Here is a 16139-nt window from a genome sequence, read left to right on the forward strand (position 1 = left end):
TGTGGTATTTGTTAGGAGTGCGCAACAGAAATTCGATATATTTGAAAGATTGCCTAGAGGTACTTTAGACCACTCTTATATGAGATTTCTCTAACACAACTCAAACGTGTATCCTAATAGTATTACTACCCCTGTAGTAATTCTAGATATACTTAGACATATAAACAACATTGGTTTATGCAATGATCTTATCAAGTTTTTACCGAATATCGAACATGACCCGCTTTTCATTTGAGACGTCAGCATTGACCGTTAAACAGGGTGGGTCCAATTAGACGAGCTAACTTCGAAACGCGAAGATGCGGGATACATTCTTTAGTGAGTAGGTAGGGTTGTGTGTGATTAGGTGCAGGACAATGGGCGAGGCTTCAGCATGCCTGGAGGTCATGGAACTAAGCTCTAATCCAGAAAGTCTACATTCAAGATCCAGACTTTCATCTCAAATACATCTACTCAATCCGGAAGAGCATTAGGATAAACAAAACAATGACTTGCAAATGGAGCCAAGCAAAAGTTTTAAGGAAAGAGACATGTGGGTGGTGGTTCTGGTGGCTGTCTTAGCCTCCCGTAAAACAGCATTTGCTGAGACGGGGCCGTGGGTTAGATTCGTCACATGATACAGGGATGTGATGGACCATTTCTTCGCTCTCCAAACCTCTTCTTTTTCTCTTCTCGCTTTTGTAGTTTCACCCTCCTGTGATGCAGAGTTAGGCAAGAGTCCAACCTCCAAGGGACCCGCCAGGATGCTTGGATTGCATCTTCTTGATTTGGTCCCTTTTAGCTCCCTAAAAGGATTCATAACTCGCCTGCAAATACCATGGACCCATATCAGATGCTTCCATTACTGCACCTCAAAACTGGTGGCTGTTCTGTGATGTGTCTCAGAGAGAGAGAGAGAGAGAGAGAGAGAGAGAGAGTTATGTGCTTGCCTGCGGATCTTTTGATAATGACCAAAAAGAAGCATGTGAGAGATGGGGATTGGGCATCATTAGGGGGCAATCTTTGCTAAAAATGATGAGGTTGCCAAGGAAGACAAACAGAGCAATTCGTGTTTAAGAGAGTCCTGTTGCAGAGGGAATTAATGGAGGAGAGAGAGAGAGAGAGGAATTCATGAGCAGAGAAGTAAAAGAAGGCCCAGTACAACTACCAGGCTCAGGGGTTCCTTGGAGTAGCATTAAAGACTTTAGGACCAAGGCGCACCCCTCTTCACCTTCTTCTCCAACACATCCCACACAGCCCCCTCAAAAGCATGTCATTTTTTGTCAAGGATTGGAACAGAAAGGAACCAAATTTATGGCCAGAAAGTTGTATTCACTACCTGCTCTGATGTTCCTGGCTTGAAGAAGGAAACACACCCCCAAAATGGGTTGTGGGCTGAAGATCTCCCTCATGATCTCCCTCATCATCACCTTCTTCATTATCCTGCTCCTGTCCTTTCAAAGTGCCCACTTTCTGTTTGATGATGGTTCTTTGAATGCAGCTGAAAAGACCAGTCTTCGTGGCTGCGAAAAGCTGTATTTCAATGGAGGAGAAAGAGAAAAAGGTAATGCAGACCGGGTCGAGGTCGAGAAAGTCTCAGGCAAGGATGAGAGCGATGACAAGGGAGATTTTACTGTGGTGGAAAAGTTCAGGGCTTTGCTTGGAGTGAAGACGTTCAACACGAAAATGCCGCCATTTGGGCTTCCTGAATACTTCTCACCTTCACCTTCACCTTCACCTTCACCTTCACCATCTCCTAGTGAAGCTCAAGCTCCATCTCCAGCTCCTTCAGTGCACACTCACCCACATTCTCATCATCCCCCACCACGTAAAAATGCAAAGCCACAACATAACACACTTCACAAGGAGGCCAATGACAAGGGCAGTGTTTTGGTTGCTGTTCTTGTGCCAACAGGAGTTGTGTTTTTGGGTTGTGTTCTTGGGCTTGTATGGTTCTTCAGGCAACCCACGAAGCACAACAGAAGCAGGACTGTCAAGAATTTCTTGACATGTGGTAAGAAAGGAGGAAGAGGAAACAGAGGCAGATCAATGTATCCGAGTGCGCGGAGCTCGGCGAGCAAGGTAAGCTTCAATCCTGGCCTCGATCTTTTTTATCTCGAATCATTGGGAGTGGATTTGGAACAGCAGTCTTTGAAACAGAGTTCTGAATCTGTCACTAGTTCATCGTTTCATAGCACTAACAAAGCTAGGCTAGAGACTAAAGCTCCAAATCAAGAGCCGGTGAAATTGGAACCGGTTAACACTAGTAGTTCCTCCACTAGGGAAATTACGTCGGTTCACGAGGATGCAGAGTCGGCAAAGTCCGACCCAGATGGTGGCAATTCTCCTTTAGCCAGGGACAATATTCCCACTGAGAATCATTCATCTGATGAAGAATCTTTTCATTCTTTTGGGGATTCACATTCACCCAAGGCGCGGGTGTCGGATGATTTGAAATGTAGCTTTAGCGAAACATCAGAAATTTTGTCTCGAATCTCATCTAGGGCAATAACACCTTCCCTAGCCGACTCGATGGATGCATCAAATGCAGAAGGTCCTTCCAACAACACCAAACAGAATAATGCTACAGATGTATGTCCTGTAGAATGTCAAATGACTCCGATTGCTCAAGTCCCGCCACCTCCGCCTCCTCCACCACCTCTGCCACTGCCACACTCTCTGCTTCCCCGCTTGCATTTTTCCTCCCCAAGTTCTTCCACTGGAGCTGCTCGTAAGTCTCCACCATATTCAACACATAAAGACTTGTCACCTTCTAGGAACTCAGATTCTTGTTCAGGATCAGAATTTACTCCCGAGAGTGACTTGGCTCAATTGCCCATGATGAATCCCAAGCCAGCATATTGTCCACCAGGAATTCCGCCACCGCCTTGCCCTCCACCTTTTTTTAAAGGAAACACTAGCTCTGTGAAAGGCCCTCCTCCTCCGCCATCTCAACTTCCTCAGTTTATGCTGACAATGGGCAAAGATGGAGCGCCTCTGCCAAAACTGAAGCCACTCCACTGGGACAAAGTAAGGGCCACGCCGGATCGTTCCATGGTGTGGGACAAGCTGAGGTCAAGCTCGTTCGAGTAAGTGATTTACGTACCATAGTGAGGTAATTATTTTAATACACATTTTCTTTTGTTGATTTGATTTGCCTTTGATTGAAAATGAATGAAATAGGTTGGACGAGGAGATGATAGAATCGCTTTTCGGTTACAATTTACAAAATCCATTGAAAAACGATGAGGGGAGAAGCAGAACGCCTTCCCCAGGTAAGCATCTCCTTGAGCCAAAGAGACTCCAGAATATTACCATACTTTCCAAGGCCTTAAATGCAAGTCCTGAGCAAGTTTGCGATTCATTAATTCAAGGTATCTATCTCTAACTTCATATAGCAAGCCCTGAGTGATTCATTAATTGAAATTTGCAATTTGACCATCAATTACACGTGATGTTGGGCTTGATACTAAAGTTTTCTTGAATGCCAAAAACAAAGGAAGCCGCTTGTCTCAGCAACAGCTAGAGGCATTGGTGAAGATGGTGCCGACCAAGGAAGAAGAGGCCAAGCTCAAAGGCTACAAGGGAAACATAGATGAACTGGGTTCAGCAGAAAAGTTTGTTAAGTCATTGCTTAGCATTCCGTTTGCATTCCAACGTGTGGAAGCCATGCTCTATAAAGAGACTTTTGATGATGAAATTGCCCATCTGAAAAATTCCTTCTTAGTGCTAGAGGTAAAGAATATTGAAAATCCTGGCACATCGTTACTTCACAAAGAGTGACTAAAATCTTCATAATAAGGGAAGTTCCTTCTTTATTTATTTTTAGGAGGCCTGCAAGGAGCTCAGATCAAGTAGGCTCTTCTTGAAGCTGCTTGAGGCAGTGCTCAAGACAGGAAACCGGATGAATGTTGGAACAATCCGAGGAGGCGCCAAGGCATTCAAGCTCGACGCTCTGCTCAAACTCGCTGACGTCAAAGGAACAGATGGTAAGACTACCTTGCTCCACTTTGTTGTCCAAGAAATGGTCCGTTCAGAAGGAATCCGAGTCTCGGATAGCATTATGGGAAAGATTGGTCAGAAGTGCAAGAACCGAACTGCCAAAGAGAAGGAAGAGGACTACCGAAGAATGGGGCTCGATCTCGTGGCTGGTCTAAGCACCGAGCTATACAATGCAAAGAGGACGGCCACGATCGATCTGGACGTGCTCGTGACCTCGCTCTCGAACTTATCAGATGGGATGGCTAAACTGAAAGGGCTGGTGAATAAGGACTTGGGCACGGGCGAAAAGGGCGAGAAATTTGTTCACTCAATGAGATCATTCATAAGCTATTCGGAGAAGAGCTTGAAGGAGCTGAAGGAAGACGAAGACAGAGTGCTTTTGCACGTCAGAGAGATCACAGAGTACTTTCATGGAGATGTGAGCAAAGAAGAGGCCAACCCACTTCGTATATTTGTGATCGTGAGGGACTTCTTGGGGATGTTGGATCATGTGTGCAAAGAGTTGAGATATTCCAAAGTCCATAGTAGTTCCAATCCTCTCTCTGCTTTCAGATAGATCAAATTGAGTCTTCATGCTCTTTGCCTGTGTTCATTGTGTGTATTCTGTAAGTGCATTCACTAGGAATTAGGATTGTAACACAAATTTTCTGTGAGTGTGTAGAGTTTTGTATTGTTCAGATTGACATTTACCTTATTCAACCCTTTCATGATAAAAAAATATTTTAATGTTAGCACACCCAATAATCAAAACATTGTGGTATTAATTTAGGGTTGGGAATCAACCAAATTTGGAAGAGTGACAATACTACTCAACAATAGCTTCTGAAAGGAATGGGGAGAACAGTTGATGCTCATCCATAGTTTCTTGATTCTCAGTTTGATCTAAAGTATATATAACATGCCTCTGTCAAGTGGAACACAAAACAGTTATAGTCCTCGACAAGAGTGGAGGAACCTTGGATTGCTTTGACGACAAAGAATCCGACACCGGGTTAGACATTAGGCATGGAATTCTTTTTTCTACAAGCTCTAGTCCATCCCTCTTGTTTTGTTTTGCTTTGTTCATTAGGATTCTTTTCCAGTAGATGGTATAGAAACCGGTAGGAGAAATCGTCATTCTTTGTCCTAAGCTAGTTTAGGATCATTTTTGTTCCATCAGTAAGTAGCTGTCTTAGCTGACATACTCAGTACCTAAGGACAGAGAGGATTCAAGGTTTCAGCCATTTACCCAAGTCCTTGAATTGCCAATTTCAGATCCAGGCAAAATTAAAATCTGGGAATATTTCTCCAGATGTGCATCAGAAATTGCAGAAAGAGCAATATTGATTTCAGACTCCTGATGTTACACCAAAACCCATTGTGCGAAAAAGCCTATAACAACATCATTTCCCATAGAGGAAGCTAAAGGAGTTAGTTTCCTACAAGCAAGTGATTGCCCCCACTAAAGGCAAAGAATCTAATTCAGACCTAACATTGTCTTAAACCTTCGTGTCTTTTTAACTACTTCTTTTCCTCCTGGACCGCAAAAAAGAACCCCAGGAAATTCCTATGGACTATGGCCGCGTGGTCTGCGCCGTGATCGGCTTCTCAGCATCGTTCATCCTCTGCGTGCCTAGCATCAAGTGGCGGCAGAAGCGGCGTCGCACGCTCGAGAAGCTGCGGATTGTGTCCGAGGCGCTCGAGCAAGCAGAGGAAAGAGCGGCGAGGTCCCAAGAGAGGCACGACCGGCTTCTGAGCCAAGTGTGCTCGTTCTACTTGGCCAATAAAGAGCTGGAGCAGGCACTTGGTGGGGCAAGAAGGGCTATGGATGAGGCCATGGGATTTGCCAGTGGCCTGAGGAAGATGCAGATGAAGTTGGTCAGCTCCTTTCCTGATGATGTTGATTTGGTTATGGTGTTAGAGAGGGCTCGTTGACTTGTGCACAAGGAGGCAAATAACTGTAAACTGTCCAAGACTCACTTTTGTTTTGTTTTGTTTTTTAATCCTTGTCCATATTAACTTGTTTTCTTTGGTTATAGAAGAAATTAAGGTGGGGGAAAAAGATTAATTACACTTGCCCTATGAAAAATTTATATCTTTCACTTACCTTCTTTCTCTCCTTTTATTTTAGTTTTTTGTATGTTCATTATGTACCCTTAAATTTAACAGATTTCCTCAATTAACTCATTTACTTGTTGTTAGGCAAACTTAGGTCGGATTTTTTTTTTTTTTTCACATGATGGCGCACAACTTAGTAATGCTAGTTTCGAGACATTCTGATGTGTGACGCTCGTTCTCTCAAATCGATGACTTTTGGCTTTCAAATTTGAATTCAATGATATGAATGAGATATATGTGTGAATTATTTTTATTTATGATGAATACTTTTGTTTTGCTAAGTTATTAATTTTTTGCAAAACAAACACACGAGCGGAAAATGAATGGCTTGGAAGAATATTTTTAACGACGATCATTTGTACATTAACGAAAATGAACGAATGAAAATTGTTTTATCATTCACGAAAATATCGAGATATAAATTGTTGTTGATACAAACGACTGTTTTTGGGAATTTATAATCTAAATAATTCATTTTTCGCGAGACAAATGATGTTTCACGAAAAATGAATGATTTAAAAAATATATTTCTAGAAAAAATTGTTTGAAATATTTAGTTACTGTTTTTATTTATTTATTTTTGTAGATGATATGAGTGATTATTTTTTTGAAAAAAATATTTTTTAAATATCTCATTTTTCGCTAAACAAACAAACCCTAAATATATCACAGTATACTAGACTACCGAAGATTTTATATGGAGGACAACGAGGTGTGGCTTACAATTTGGTTCACTAAACTTCACCTTTATCTATAGAATGTATCAAGTCTTCACCGTTTATTGTTTGAAACACTTTTAATATTTTCAATTCAACCGTCGATAAACACTGTATCCGACCATATCGATTCACTACCATTAAAAAAAAGATAAGAAATACTTTCAATTTCACAAGTAGAATTTGTCGATTTGGATGGTTAGTTTTCTGAAACACAACTTCAAAAATTAATTTGTTACTGTTCATTCATTTTGAAATTAGAGTTGAATGACCCAAATGCAACTTTAATTACAAAATTTACCCACAAATTTATGATTAAAAAAAACAAAAAAGGAAGAAGAAGAAGAACCTTAATCTAAACTGAACCAGTGGCTCTGTCCGCCTGTGCTGTGCCAAAGCGTCAAACAAAAGTAAGGTCGCCACCACCATCTTCCCTCCTCATCTTTATCTTCTCCTTCTTCTTCCTCTGCCTCTCCTTCTTCTTCCTCTTCTTCAACCGAAACCCTAACCTGCAGCTCGAACCTTTCTTGGCCCGCACTCCTCAATGACCACTCTCTCCTCCCCTTCGTCGAACCCCAACAACAACCCCACCTTCTTAATCCCCCCGCAAACCCTAATCCCACCCGATTTCGGCTTCAATTCCGAATCCAACACCAACCCTCCCCCCTCTCCCCCATCGGCGAGTTCTAACCATTTACCTCCGTCCACGTCTCCCCTCATGTCCTCCGATTACGACTTCAAATCCGATCCGGCCGACGGCTCCCCGGACGCTCTCGGCGGCGAGTCCTCCCCGTTCCTCCCCTCCCCTGAAGCTCAAGCCTTGCTGCCGCCGACCCAGAGCCCGGCCATGTCCCGGGTCCCGAGCCTCCTCCACCTGTCGTTCAATCAGGATTTCGGGTGCTTCGCGGTGGGCACCGACAACGGGTTCCGGATCTACAACTGCGATCCTTTCAGGGAGATTTTCCGCCGGGACTTCGATTCCGGTGGCGGGATTGCGGTCGTGGAGATGCTGTTCCGGTGCAACATACTGGCCCTCGTCGGGAGCGGGTCGAACGCGCTGTATCCGGTTAATAAGGTCATGATCTGGGACGACCACCAGTCGCGGTGCATCGGGGAGCTCTCGTTCCGGTCCGAGGTGAAGTCGGTCAAGCTCCGGCGGGACCGCATCGTGGTGATCCTGCTGCAGAAGATATATGTCTACAACTTTTCGGACTTGAAGTTGCTGCATCAGATTGAGACCATCGCGAATCCAAAGGGTTTGTGCGTGGTGTCGCAGAGTTCGGGGCAGATGGTGCTCGTCTGTCCTGGGCTTCAGAAGGGGCAGGTGAGGCGATTAGCTCTGTCGCAAGTCAATGACAATTGGTTAGTTGATTCACCTACGTGCTGATTATCGTTGCACAACATGCTTTTTACAGGTTAGGGTTGAGCACTATGCTTCGAAGAGGACTAAGTTTATATTGGCGCACGATTCAAGGATTGCGGCCTTTGCACTTTCTCAGGATGGAAGGTTATTAGCAACTGCAAGTAGTAAGGGAACTCTAGTCAGGGTGTTTAATACTCTGGATGGGTCGTTGCTTCAAGAGGTTGGTCCAGAATTAGATGCTGGTTATGTTTTGAAACTGGGGAATATGGTGTGCTTGGTGTTTTAGTACAACTTATTTAAGCAAGCCCGCCATTAAGCATGAACTGAATGATAAAGATCTTCTTTATTTCTTTACCTGAACGGCCATGGCTATTCGCAAGATTTCTTGCAAGTAGTGGATGAAAGTGTCCTTGCAAGTTTGGATTTCAATTCGTATATATACAGGAACTGGTAAAAGATATTGCTCGTCCAGGATTAAGACCGCGATTTGGCTTTTCCAAGTCACTACCAGTGGGGAAGAATTCTTTTTTGAATGGCAGTATCTGCGTCGTAAGTTAGGATAGTTACTTAAATGTTGTAATCCAACATTCCTTGAGATCATGTTACTCACCGCTAGTGTTTTGGAATTGTCTGGATATATTGCACCTTTCGTACAATACTCATGATTTTCTCCCAAATCAGTATAAGTACATTCATTCTACTGACAAAAGAATATCTTGCTTTTGGGATCACTGGTGTCTTTAATACAAATCCTCACAATTCTTTTAGGGATAGGTGAATTACATGAAGTAGAAATGTCGTAATTGCTAATATGGTTTCTATAATATCGACTTAACCCTTGGAACTTGTTATTGCTTCTTGGTAGGCGCAAGGATGAGACAAATTGATTTAGTTTCTGTAGGGAGATATTTTAAACTGCCTTGGTGATGTGTTGATATCCAACTGGCAAATGTTTTAATGAATCAATATGTCAGTAAGGGCTTATGCTGTTCATAGCTTGTAAAGACCATGAGAGTGATTGTAGTGCTTGGTTATTTTGCTAAATAATATGGTAATCCGATACTGTTCTCTGCTGAAACCTTGTTGTGCTTCAGTGGGCTTTAGAATTGCAGGAGGAGGACAATTTGGTTATCATATAATCATGGTCAATATTCTACTTTATTCATTACATAACTAAGATTCAAAGTTTTTCATGTAGGTAAGAAGGGGTGCAGATCGTGCAGAAATATACAGCCTGGCCTTTTCTTCTACTGCCCAATGGTTAGCGGTCTCAAGTGACAAAGGAACCGTGCATGTTTTCACTCTAAAGGCTGATTTAGGCATGCTGAACAATGACAGATTGCACAACACATCGGAAAACCATGGGTCTTCCTCCTCCGTGATCTCATCACTTTCTTTCATGAAAGGTAATATGCCAGGAATTGCTGTATCTTGAAAGTCATGCTGTTTGTCCATGTCATGTAAATGGCCCTATATATATATATATGATTGGACGAGTTATTGCAGTGGCTAATTTGCATGCTGTGCTGAGTGACCGAATGAGTTATAGTCAGCCATGATCACCATGTCTTTCTCTCAGGCTAGTTTTGCTCCATGCTTTGCAGGCGTTCTGCCTAGGTATTTTAGCTCGGAATGGTCAGTGGCTCAGTACCGACTGCATGAAGGTTTACAGTATGTCGTTGCTTTTGGACACCAGAAGAACACCGTTTTAATTCTGGGCATGGATGGGAGGTAATATCATCTTACTACTCCTCCGTCTTCCCTTTTGACGTCAAGTTGGGGTCGTGAAATCCTATAAAATTAGTGCTTTTTATATCTTTTTATAGCTGTCCACATGCTTTAGTGTGGCACACTCAAGACCAAGCAAACAGTACACCAGTTTTCTACATTTAAGTAAGATCAATATAACAGAGGGAGGGAATGCCATCCTTTACCTCTGGTTCCTTCCTCCCTTTAAGCAATGATGAAAGAAAGATTGGATGCCCTGCTTTCTCTTCATCCTTTTTAACTTCTTTGTATTCATTAGTGAAAGGTTGAACAGCCCCTTTACCCTATTTGCATTGTAAAACCCGAATCCCACCCTTCATCACGTGAAGGAAAGAGGGGAGGAGAAATTCTTTGTTGCCCAAGAGCGCATCAATCCTCTATGAGAGGCTCTCAAGGTGTCTTTCATTTCGGATAATGCTGATTTGAGAATCATGTTTGACACATAGGCCAACCTTTGTGCAGTTGGAACCTCTCAATTTGCATCTTTTAATAAATCCAGCTACTTTATTTGAATGCCTTTATAGTCTAATTAAATTTTTTTTTTATCGGATGATGCAGCTTTCATCGATGCCAATTTGACCCGATGACTGGTGGAGAGATGACTCAGATCGAATACTATAACTTTCTGAAACCCGATGAAACTTTGTGAGGTGAAGTTGTACATGTCCTTTGACAGTTGCGTGTATATTATCGGTAATGCTCTCTGCTTATATGACACGAGAACGTAATGAAATAAGTTGTAAATACATGGTCCGAAAATGGAGGGCTATAGGCATATTGATAACTGCGGGCGGAGTGTATATATTAATCAGGAGGTTCGGGGAGTTCTTATTTCTATAGTTGTGATAATAAAAGATCTCAATCGTTATGCCTGTTTCCTTTGATTTGTGCTTTATGTCCTTGCCTCCTTTAGAGCCCCTCTTTTGAAAATGATGTAGCTGCTCTGTTGTGGGGGAACCTCTTTCTCGTGAAACCTGTGAGACTTTTCTTGGGTCTAAGCCCGTGACGCTATCTCAACTTTAGTCCTTTGGAAAGACTTTTTTGCTTTTTTTCCCCCGTCGGAGTTAAGTACAAAAAGGGTATAAAACGTCAAAGAATTAATTTATGACATTATCACGAATCGTCGTAATCAAGTTGTAAAACGGTCTAATCAATCATAAAAGAAGTGGGGTGACAGTACAGAAGTGTACTTTAGGAGTTCTCTCTGATGGAGCCATTCTTTTACGACTGTCTATTCTTGAAGACGAGAAGAGGAGTTTTGTATGCAATGGGCGCGATTTTAGGACCCATCGTTGTGTAAGAGGAAGACTATATACACTGGATGTCACGGGAAAATTAAAAAAGTCTTAAATTTATTGTAATTGTGTCAATTTAGTTTTAATTTGTTTTTATTTTATCGATTCAGTCTTAATTTTTATTTTTGCAATTGTGTCAATTCAGTCTATTCTATCAATTTTGGCCTGTCGGCGTTGATATGAACGCGGGTCTTGTGACGAATTTATTGTAACTGTGCTAATTCAATCTTAAATTTTTTTGTTTGCCAATTCAGTCCTTAATTTTTTACAATTGTGTTACTTTAGTCTATTCAATACATTTTGGGTGGCCGGCGTTGATGTGGACACCGACATTTCGGCGACATAATATTTTAATAATATTTTTGAATTTTTATTTTTTCTACCGTCGGGTGACCCTCTCTTCTTCCTCTGACTTGGCCAGAGGCAACAGCCGGCAAGCAAGCGAAGCTTGTGGCAAGCCTCGCTGTCGCCAGGGGAGGTCGGCCTCTCTAAACATTAGAACCCACCGAGGCAAATAGTTGTTCCACAGAAGAGGAGGAGGAGGAGAATTTGTATTGTGTAGCTGGTTGGAGCTTATGAGATCATCGGGTTGAATCGGAGTTCCCCTCCCGCTTTTGCCCAATCTTTCCCGTTTCTTTTTCTTCTTCTTCTTCTCTCCTTGAAGGGAAACTGAGAAGGAAAATTTGATAGCCGAGCATTTTCTCAGGCAGAGCCCATGAAACCAAACGAAGGGAGCCCGTTAATGCGATCTTCGATCGCCATTTCCACTTACTTCGCTCTTCATCTGCTCGCTCTCTCCTCGTCCTTCTTTTCTCTCTTCCTCTCCGACCCTCGAATCGCTGAAGCGGGCTTCCTATGCGGGAACTCCACTAGGATAGGATCATTGTCGGAACATCGTTCCCAACTCCGGCACTGTTATGAGGGAGATCTCCAACCACGGCGAGGCTCGGCCTTGCTGGCCCCTAACAAGGTGAGCCTCGCCCGGCGAAGGCGAGGCTCGCTGCGAGCTTTGCTGCTTGTCGACCGTCGCCTTTGGCTAGGTCAGAGGAAGAAGAAGAGGGTCGCCAGAGGGTAGACAAAAATGAAAAAAAAAAGTGAAAAAGAAAACAAAAAATGGAAAAATTAAAATATTATGTCTCCGGAAAGGATTGAATCGGCAAAAAAAGAAAAGAAAAAAGTTTAGGACTGAATTGGTTCAACTATAATAAATTTAGGACTTTTTTAGTAAGTTTCCCTAACTATGCTCTCGTGCAATGGAACCAGATTAGGCATGGAATGTATACTAGTTCTCTCGTAAAAAATGGGATCATCTAGTGCTTTAGCGAGAGTTGGGGAAGAAGCTCAACCAATGTAATTCCTATCAAAGCTGCACGTATGGTCTAATCTTTGGCTTCCGAATCATCAGCGACTTTTAAGCAGTTTATACTGCGACTTCCGGTCATTTGAATCTGCTTATGCAACGGTCATTAAGCATCTCGCATAACATGAACGTACGCCGTTCATCAGAACGAAATTTATGTCCCCGTGCATCAGGATTCCGAGTCGCCATAGTCGAGCCTCGGTCGGAACTGTACTGTTGGATGCTATAGCTATGAAATTGAATCGTGGTCGTCCAAGGAGGAGAAGCGAAGTTGTGTTAATTAGCATCAGAACTCGCGTTCGGAAAAACCAAACTCGCCCACGAATCCCGACACCCCCTTTCGTGGAAACTCCATTCTCCTGACCCGTCGCCCTCCTCCTCCGACTGCCGCCCTTGTCCTTGGTGGCTCGTGGGCGGCCCTCCACCCCCTCCCCTCGAGCATCGACGGCCTCGGCTAGGTCACTGATGATCCCGGATCGAGGTCACTATGATTCGGAATTTGTGTTAATGCTGTATGGTTTTTACCGCTCAATGCATGCACCATGACCTACATAACCTTTCTTAGGGGGTAAAGTACAGGGATCCGATTGATTTGCCATACTTGGAGAACAAACAACCGAAAGAACAGAGCCAAAATGAAATTTTGATCCATTTCCTTTACGCATACATCCCGTAGCTCCAGACAATCAAATATTAACGGAAAATGCAAAGGAAGGAAAGCGAAAAACAAGAAAAAAAACTCGTTTTTTTCACAGATCGAAACCACCGTCGTCGAATCCGCAATCCGCCGCATCTGATATCATGTCCCCGATCAGCATCCCGCCGAGCAACCCGCCTGCCAACCCCAGCCCGAAGCCGCCGCCCCCGCTTTTCTTCGGTGGCTTCTGGTATGCCGGCTGTGGGGCTGCGTACCCGTATCCCTGGGGCGGGTAACCATGTCCCTGGGGTGGGTAACCGTGTCCCTGGGGAGGATAACCGTATCCTGGCGCGGCGTTCGGTGGATACCCATATCCCTGCGGCGGATATCCCCCTGGCCCCTGCGGCGGGTATCCCCCCTGTGGAGGATACGGCGCTGCCCCCTGCATCATATGGGGTGGTGGGTACGCTGCAGCCGAGCTCGAGGCGGGTGGCGCCGCATGAGCCGGATAAGCCATGACTGGCCCGTCCACCTTCTTCCCAGCAGGGGGGGCGGCCACGGTGAACTGCTCGCCGAACTTGTAGGAGAATTCCAGGACGCCCTTGGTCTTCCCGGACGGCAGCCTCACGCTGTAGCTCATCGGCTTCGGCTTCCCGTCGCCGGCGCCGCCGCCCTGATCGAGCAGCTCCCTCACAGGCACGTCGACCCTGCCGACGTCCTTGTCGCCGCCGAGGGTGCGCTCGGCCTTGATCTTGAGCTTGAGGGTGAGGCGGCCGGCGCGGGCCGCGGCGAGGTCGACGGTGAAGGAGACGGTGTGGCCCCATTGGGGGTTGGTGCCGCCGTCGGTGTGGACGCGGGTGCGCTGGCTCCTCTTGTTGGTCTTGTCGCCGGAGAGGGAGGCGACGACGTAGACGTCCATCTTGCCGAAGACGTTGACGTCCTTGAGGTCCTTGGCCGACATCACCGTCACCTCCAGAGGCCTGCACTCCATGTCTGCGCGCTCGAAACTTGAAAGAGGATGATCAAACAACTCGCAATGAAGAAGATGAATATGGAAACCGAACGATTTTCGAGAGCTTTTTTGGGTTTCTGAGAGATTAGGGGCAGAACGACGGAATTTATACTGAGGTTGGAGAACCGACGTCGGATTAGAGATTTCAATGGGCGAATCTTCGGGGATTTTTATTTATTTTAATTGCTTTTTTCCTTTTTGTGCGTTGTTCCTTTTTTACGGCTTACACGCGGTAAACGCGTTGCACAACGAACTAATTCAGTTTCGACTAAAAAAAAAAAAAGGGAACTAATTTAGTCCCTACGCGTAGAATACGAAGTTTCCTCTTTTCTTCGAATTAAATATTTTTTTTTTTGGTATCGGAATATGGGTCGATATCAAATATTTTCAAGACCCGCAAAGGGGAATTGTTTATTGCTTTGTTCGAACTTCTTAAGTATTAAATTGCACGTTCATTTTAGAGTTAACGCCTCGAAAAATCTCTTAAACTCGTACAGTTGCGATAAATTTACCCCAAGCAAACTGTCAAAGCGATTTACCCTCCATTATTTTCCGTTCCATTATATTATTATCACGAAAAATCTCAGATTAGCACACTCGAGGATAAAATCCCAAATTGATGAATCCGTCAATTGCCACGTGTCATCCAACTCGATAATTCAAACGATGAAATTTAATGAAAACTAAGGAAGGACGAATTTATCACGGGTGTATTAATTTGCAATTAAAATTTTCATATCGATTGGGGATTTCTCGTGTTATTAAGTTAATACTATCGATTCTTCATTTTATGCCTTTTTCGGGGTAGTGTCCAAATCTTTGACATATCAACGGAATATTCGATTTTGTCGTTTATATAATGAATTCGACAATTACGGCGAATATCGGCAGGAAAAATAGCGATGCAAATGAAAAGACGGAAGTCAGAAAGGCGTGGGGGGTTGGATGCGCGTACACTCCGCTTTTCCTTTATCGCATAAAGAATATAGGCACTATAAAAAAAATAAAAAAAATAAAAAGAATATTATGCACTCTCTTTTCTGGAAATTCCCAGAAAAGTCAATTATTCCTTTTTTTTTTTTTTTGTCTTTTTTGGGGTCAATATCTATGCCTCGATCATGTAACTAGTTATCTACTATATCTTGAGATAATATTTGTGGTGTAAAACCCTAATTAAATAGATAATAAAAAATAACCCCGAAATTCAAATGTTCAATTAGGTTACTAGCTTCACCTCCGTTATTCATTCATGACCATCATTCTCTAGTTTTCCTTCATGGATTAGATGAACTAATTTTACGGATATTGCAATATGCAAAGTCGGTTCCAATGGAGAAATCACGTGAAAAGTCGTGGCGGGATGATTCGCTATTTTTTTAGCATATGTGTGTTAGAATTTGAGTCCTTCCAATGTTTTGTTGCTCAATTTAGTCCGAAACCCAAAAAAGACTTTGTTGCTTTTTCGGAGCATTAGATGGATATTGGAAGCCCCCTTTATCCCAAATTCCAAATGAAGATTGATGCCATGCCGCCATTTCAATTGCAAAGCTGACATGTTCTCCAATCAATTCGATGATTACATGGGATTTAGGTTAGGCTTGCATGACCAATTACTACTCTTTTTTAAGCCACATCTCAAATTCTAAACTAAGAACTTCGAATCGATAACTTCTTCCGAAATTCTAAACTAAGAACTTCGAATCGACAACTTCTTCCGAAGGCAGTGTCACTTTGGTTCAAATACTGTAAAGCACCGTGCACATCTATGATGAGTTTTACCTTGTATGGCAATTTTGATCCGTCCTTGGAGGGAGCTTGATTAGCATTCAGCAATAATCAGATGGTCGATACGAGAAATATAAATCTCAATTAAACAACGATTTTATTTTTTTCAGAACAACAACAATTCAA

General features: G+C 43.3%; 3 protein-coding genes across 4 annotated transcripts; 2 read left to right on the plus strand and 1 right to left on the minus strand.

The window, feature by feature from the left end:
• The first annotated feature begins 834 nt into the window (after positions 1-834).
• On the plus strand, positions 835-6069 carry LOC115751268 (formin-like protein 11). Its single transcript, XM_030689071.2, has 4 exons — positions 835-3068; positions 3163-3353; positions 3479-3714; positions 3809-6069. The coding sequence occupies exons 1-4, from the start codon at positions 1363-1365 to the stop codon at positions 4535-4537; spliced, it is 2862 nt and encodes a 953-aa protein (XP_030544931.1). The 5' UTR covers positions 835-1362; the 3' UTR covers positions 4538-6069.
• A 1108-nt stretch (positions 6070-7177) lies between these two features.
• LOC115751242 (autophagy-related protein 18a-like) lies at positions 7178-10808 on the plus strand. Of its 2 annotated transcripts, XM_048280443.1 has the most exons (6): positions 7219-7247; positions 7281-8118; positions 8210-8377; positions 9356-9563; positions 9762-9888; positions 10483-10808. In XM_048280443.1, exons 2-6 carry the CDS (start codon positions 7339-7341, stop codon positions 10571-10573), a joined length of 1374 nt encoding a protein of 457 aa, XP_048136400.1. In that variant the 5' UTR covers positions 7219-7247; positions 7281-7338; the 3' UTR covers positions 10574-10808. The 2 variants fall into 2 exon arrangements, with proteins under 2 accessions (XP_030544879.1, XP_048136400.1); XM_030689019.2 differs by having other exon boundaries at positions 7178-8118.
• Positions 10809-13250: 2442 nt separating this feature from the next.
• On the minus strand, positions 13251-14244 carry LOC115751231 (protein SRC2 homolog). Its single transcript, XM_030689007.2, has one exon. It carries the CDS (start codon positions 14205-14207, stop codon positions 13329-13331), a length of 879 nt encoding a protein of 292 aa, XP_030544867.1. The 5' UTR covers positions 14208-14244; the 3' UTR covers positions 13251-13328.
• Between the last annotated feature and the right edge of the window lie 1895 nt (positions 14245-16139).

Source organism: Rhodamnia argentea, chromosome 6 (assembly GCF_020921035.1).
Source record: "Rhodamnia argentea isolate NSW1041297 chromosome 6, ASM2092103v1, whole genome shotgun sequence".
In the NCBI taxonomy this organism is placed as follows: domain Eukaryota; kingdom Viridiplantae; phylum Streptophyta; class Magnoliopsida; order Myrtales; family Myrtaceae; genus Rhodamnia; species Rhodamnia argentea.

Excerpts from the sequence above, each read along its gene's own strand:
- LOC115751268 (XM_030689071.2), top strand. The coding sequence starts at position 1,363 with ATGGGTTGTGGGCTGAAGATCTCCCTCATGATCTCCCTCATCATCACC. Across the intron at positions 3,069-3,162 it reads CTGAGGTCAAGCTCGTTCGA|GTTGGACGAGGAGATGATAG; the intron begins GTAAGTGATTTA and ends TGAATGAAATAG. Across the intron at positions 3,715-3,808 it reads ATTCCTTCTTAGTGCTAGAG|GAGGCCTGCAAGGAGCTCAG; the intron begins GTAAAGAATATT and ends ATTTATTTTTAG.
- LOC115751231 (XM_030689007.2), bottom strand. The coding sequence starts at position 14,207 with ATGGAGTGCAGGCCTCTGGAGGTGACGGTGATGTCGGCCAAGGACCTC.
- LOC115751242 (XM_030689019.2), top strand. The coding sequence starts at position 7,339 with ATGACCACTCTCTCCTCCCCTTCGTCGAACCCCAACAACAACCCCACC. Across the intron at positions 9,564-9,761 it reads ATCACTTTCTTTCATGAAAG|GCGTTCTGCCTAGGTATTTT; the intron begins GTAATATGCCAG and ends CATGCTTTGCAG. Across the intron at positions 9,889-10,482 it reads ATTCTGGGCATGGATGGGAG|CTTTCATCGATGCCAATTTG; the intron begins GTAATATCATCT and ends CGGATGATGCAG.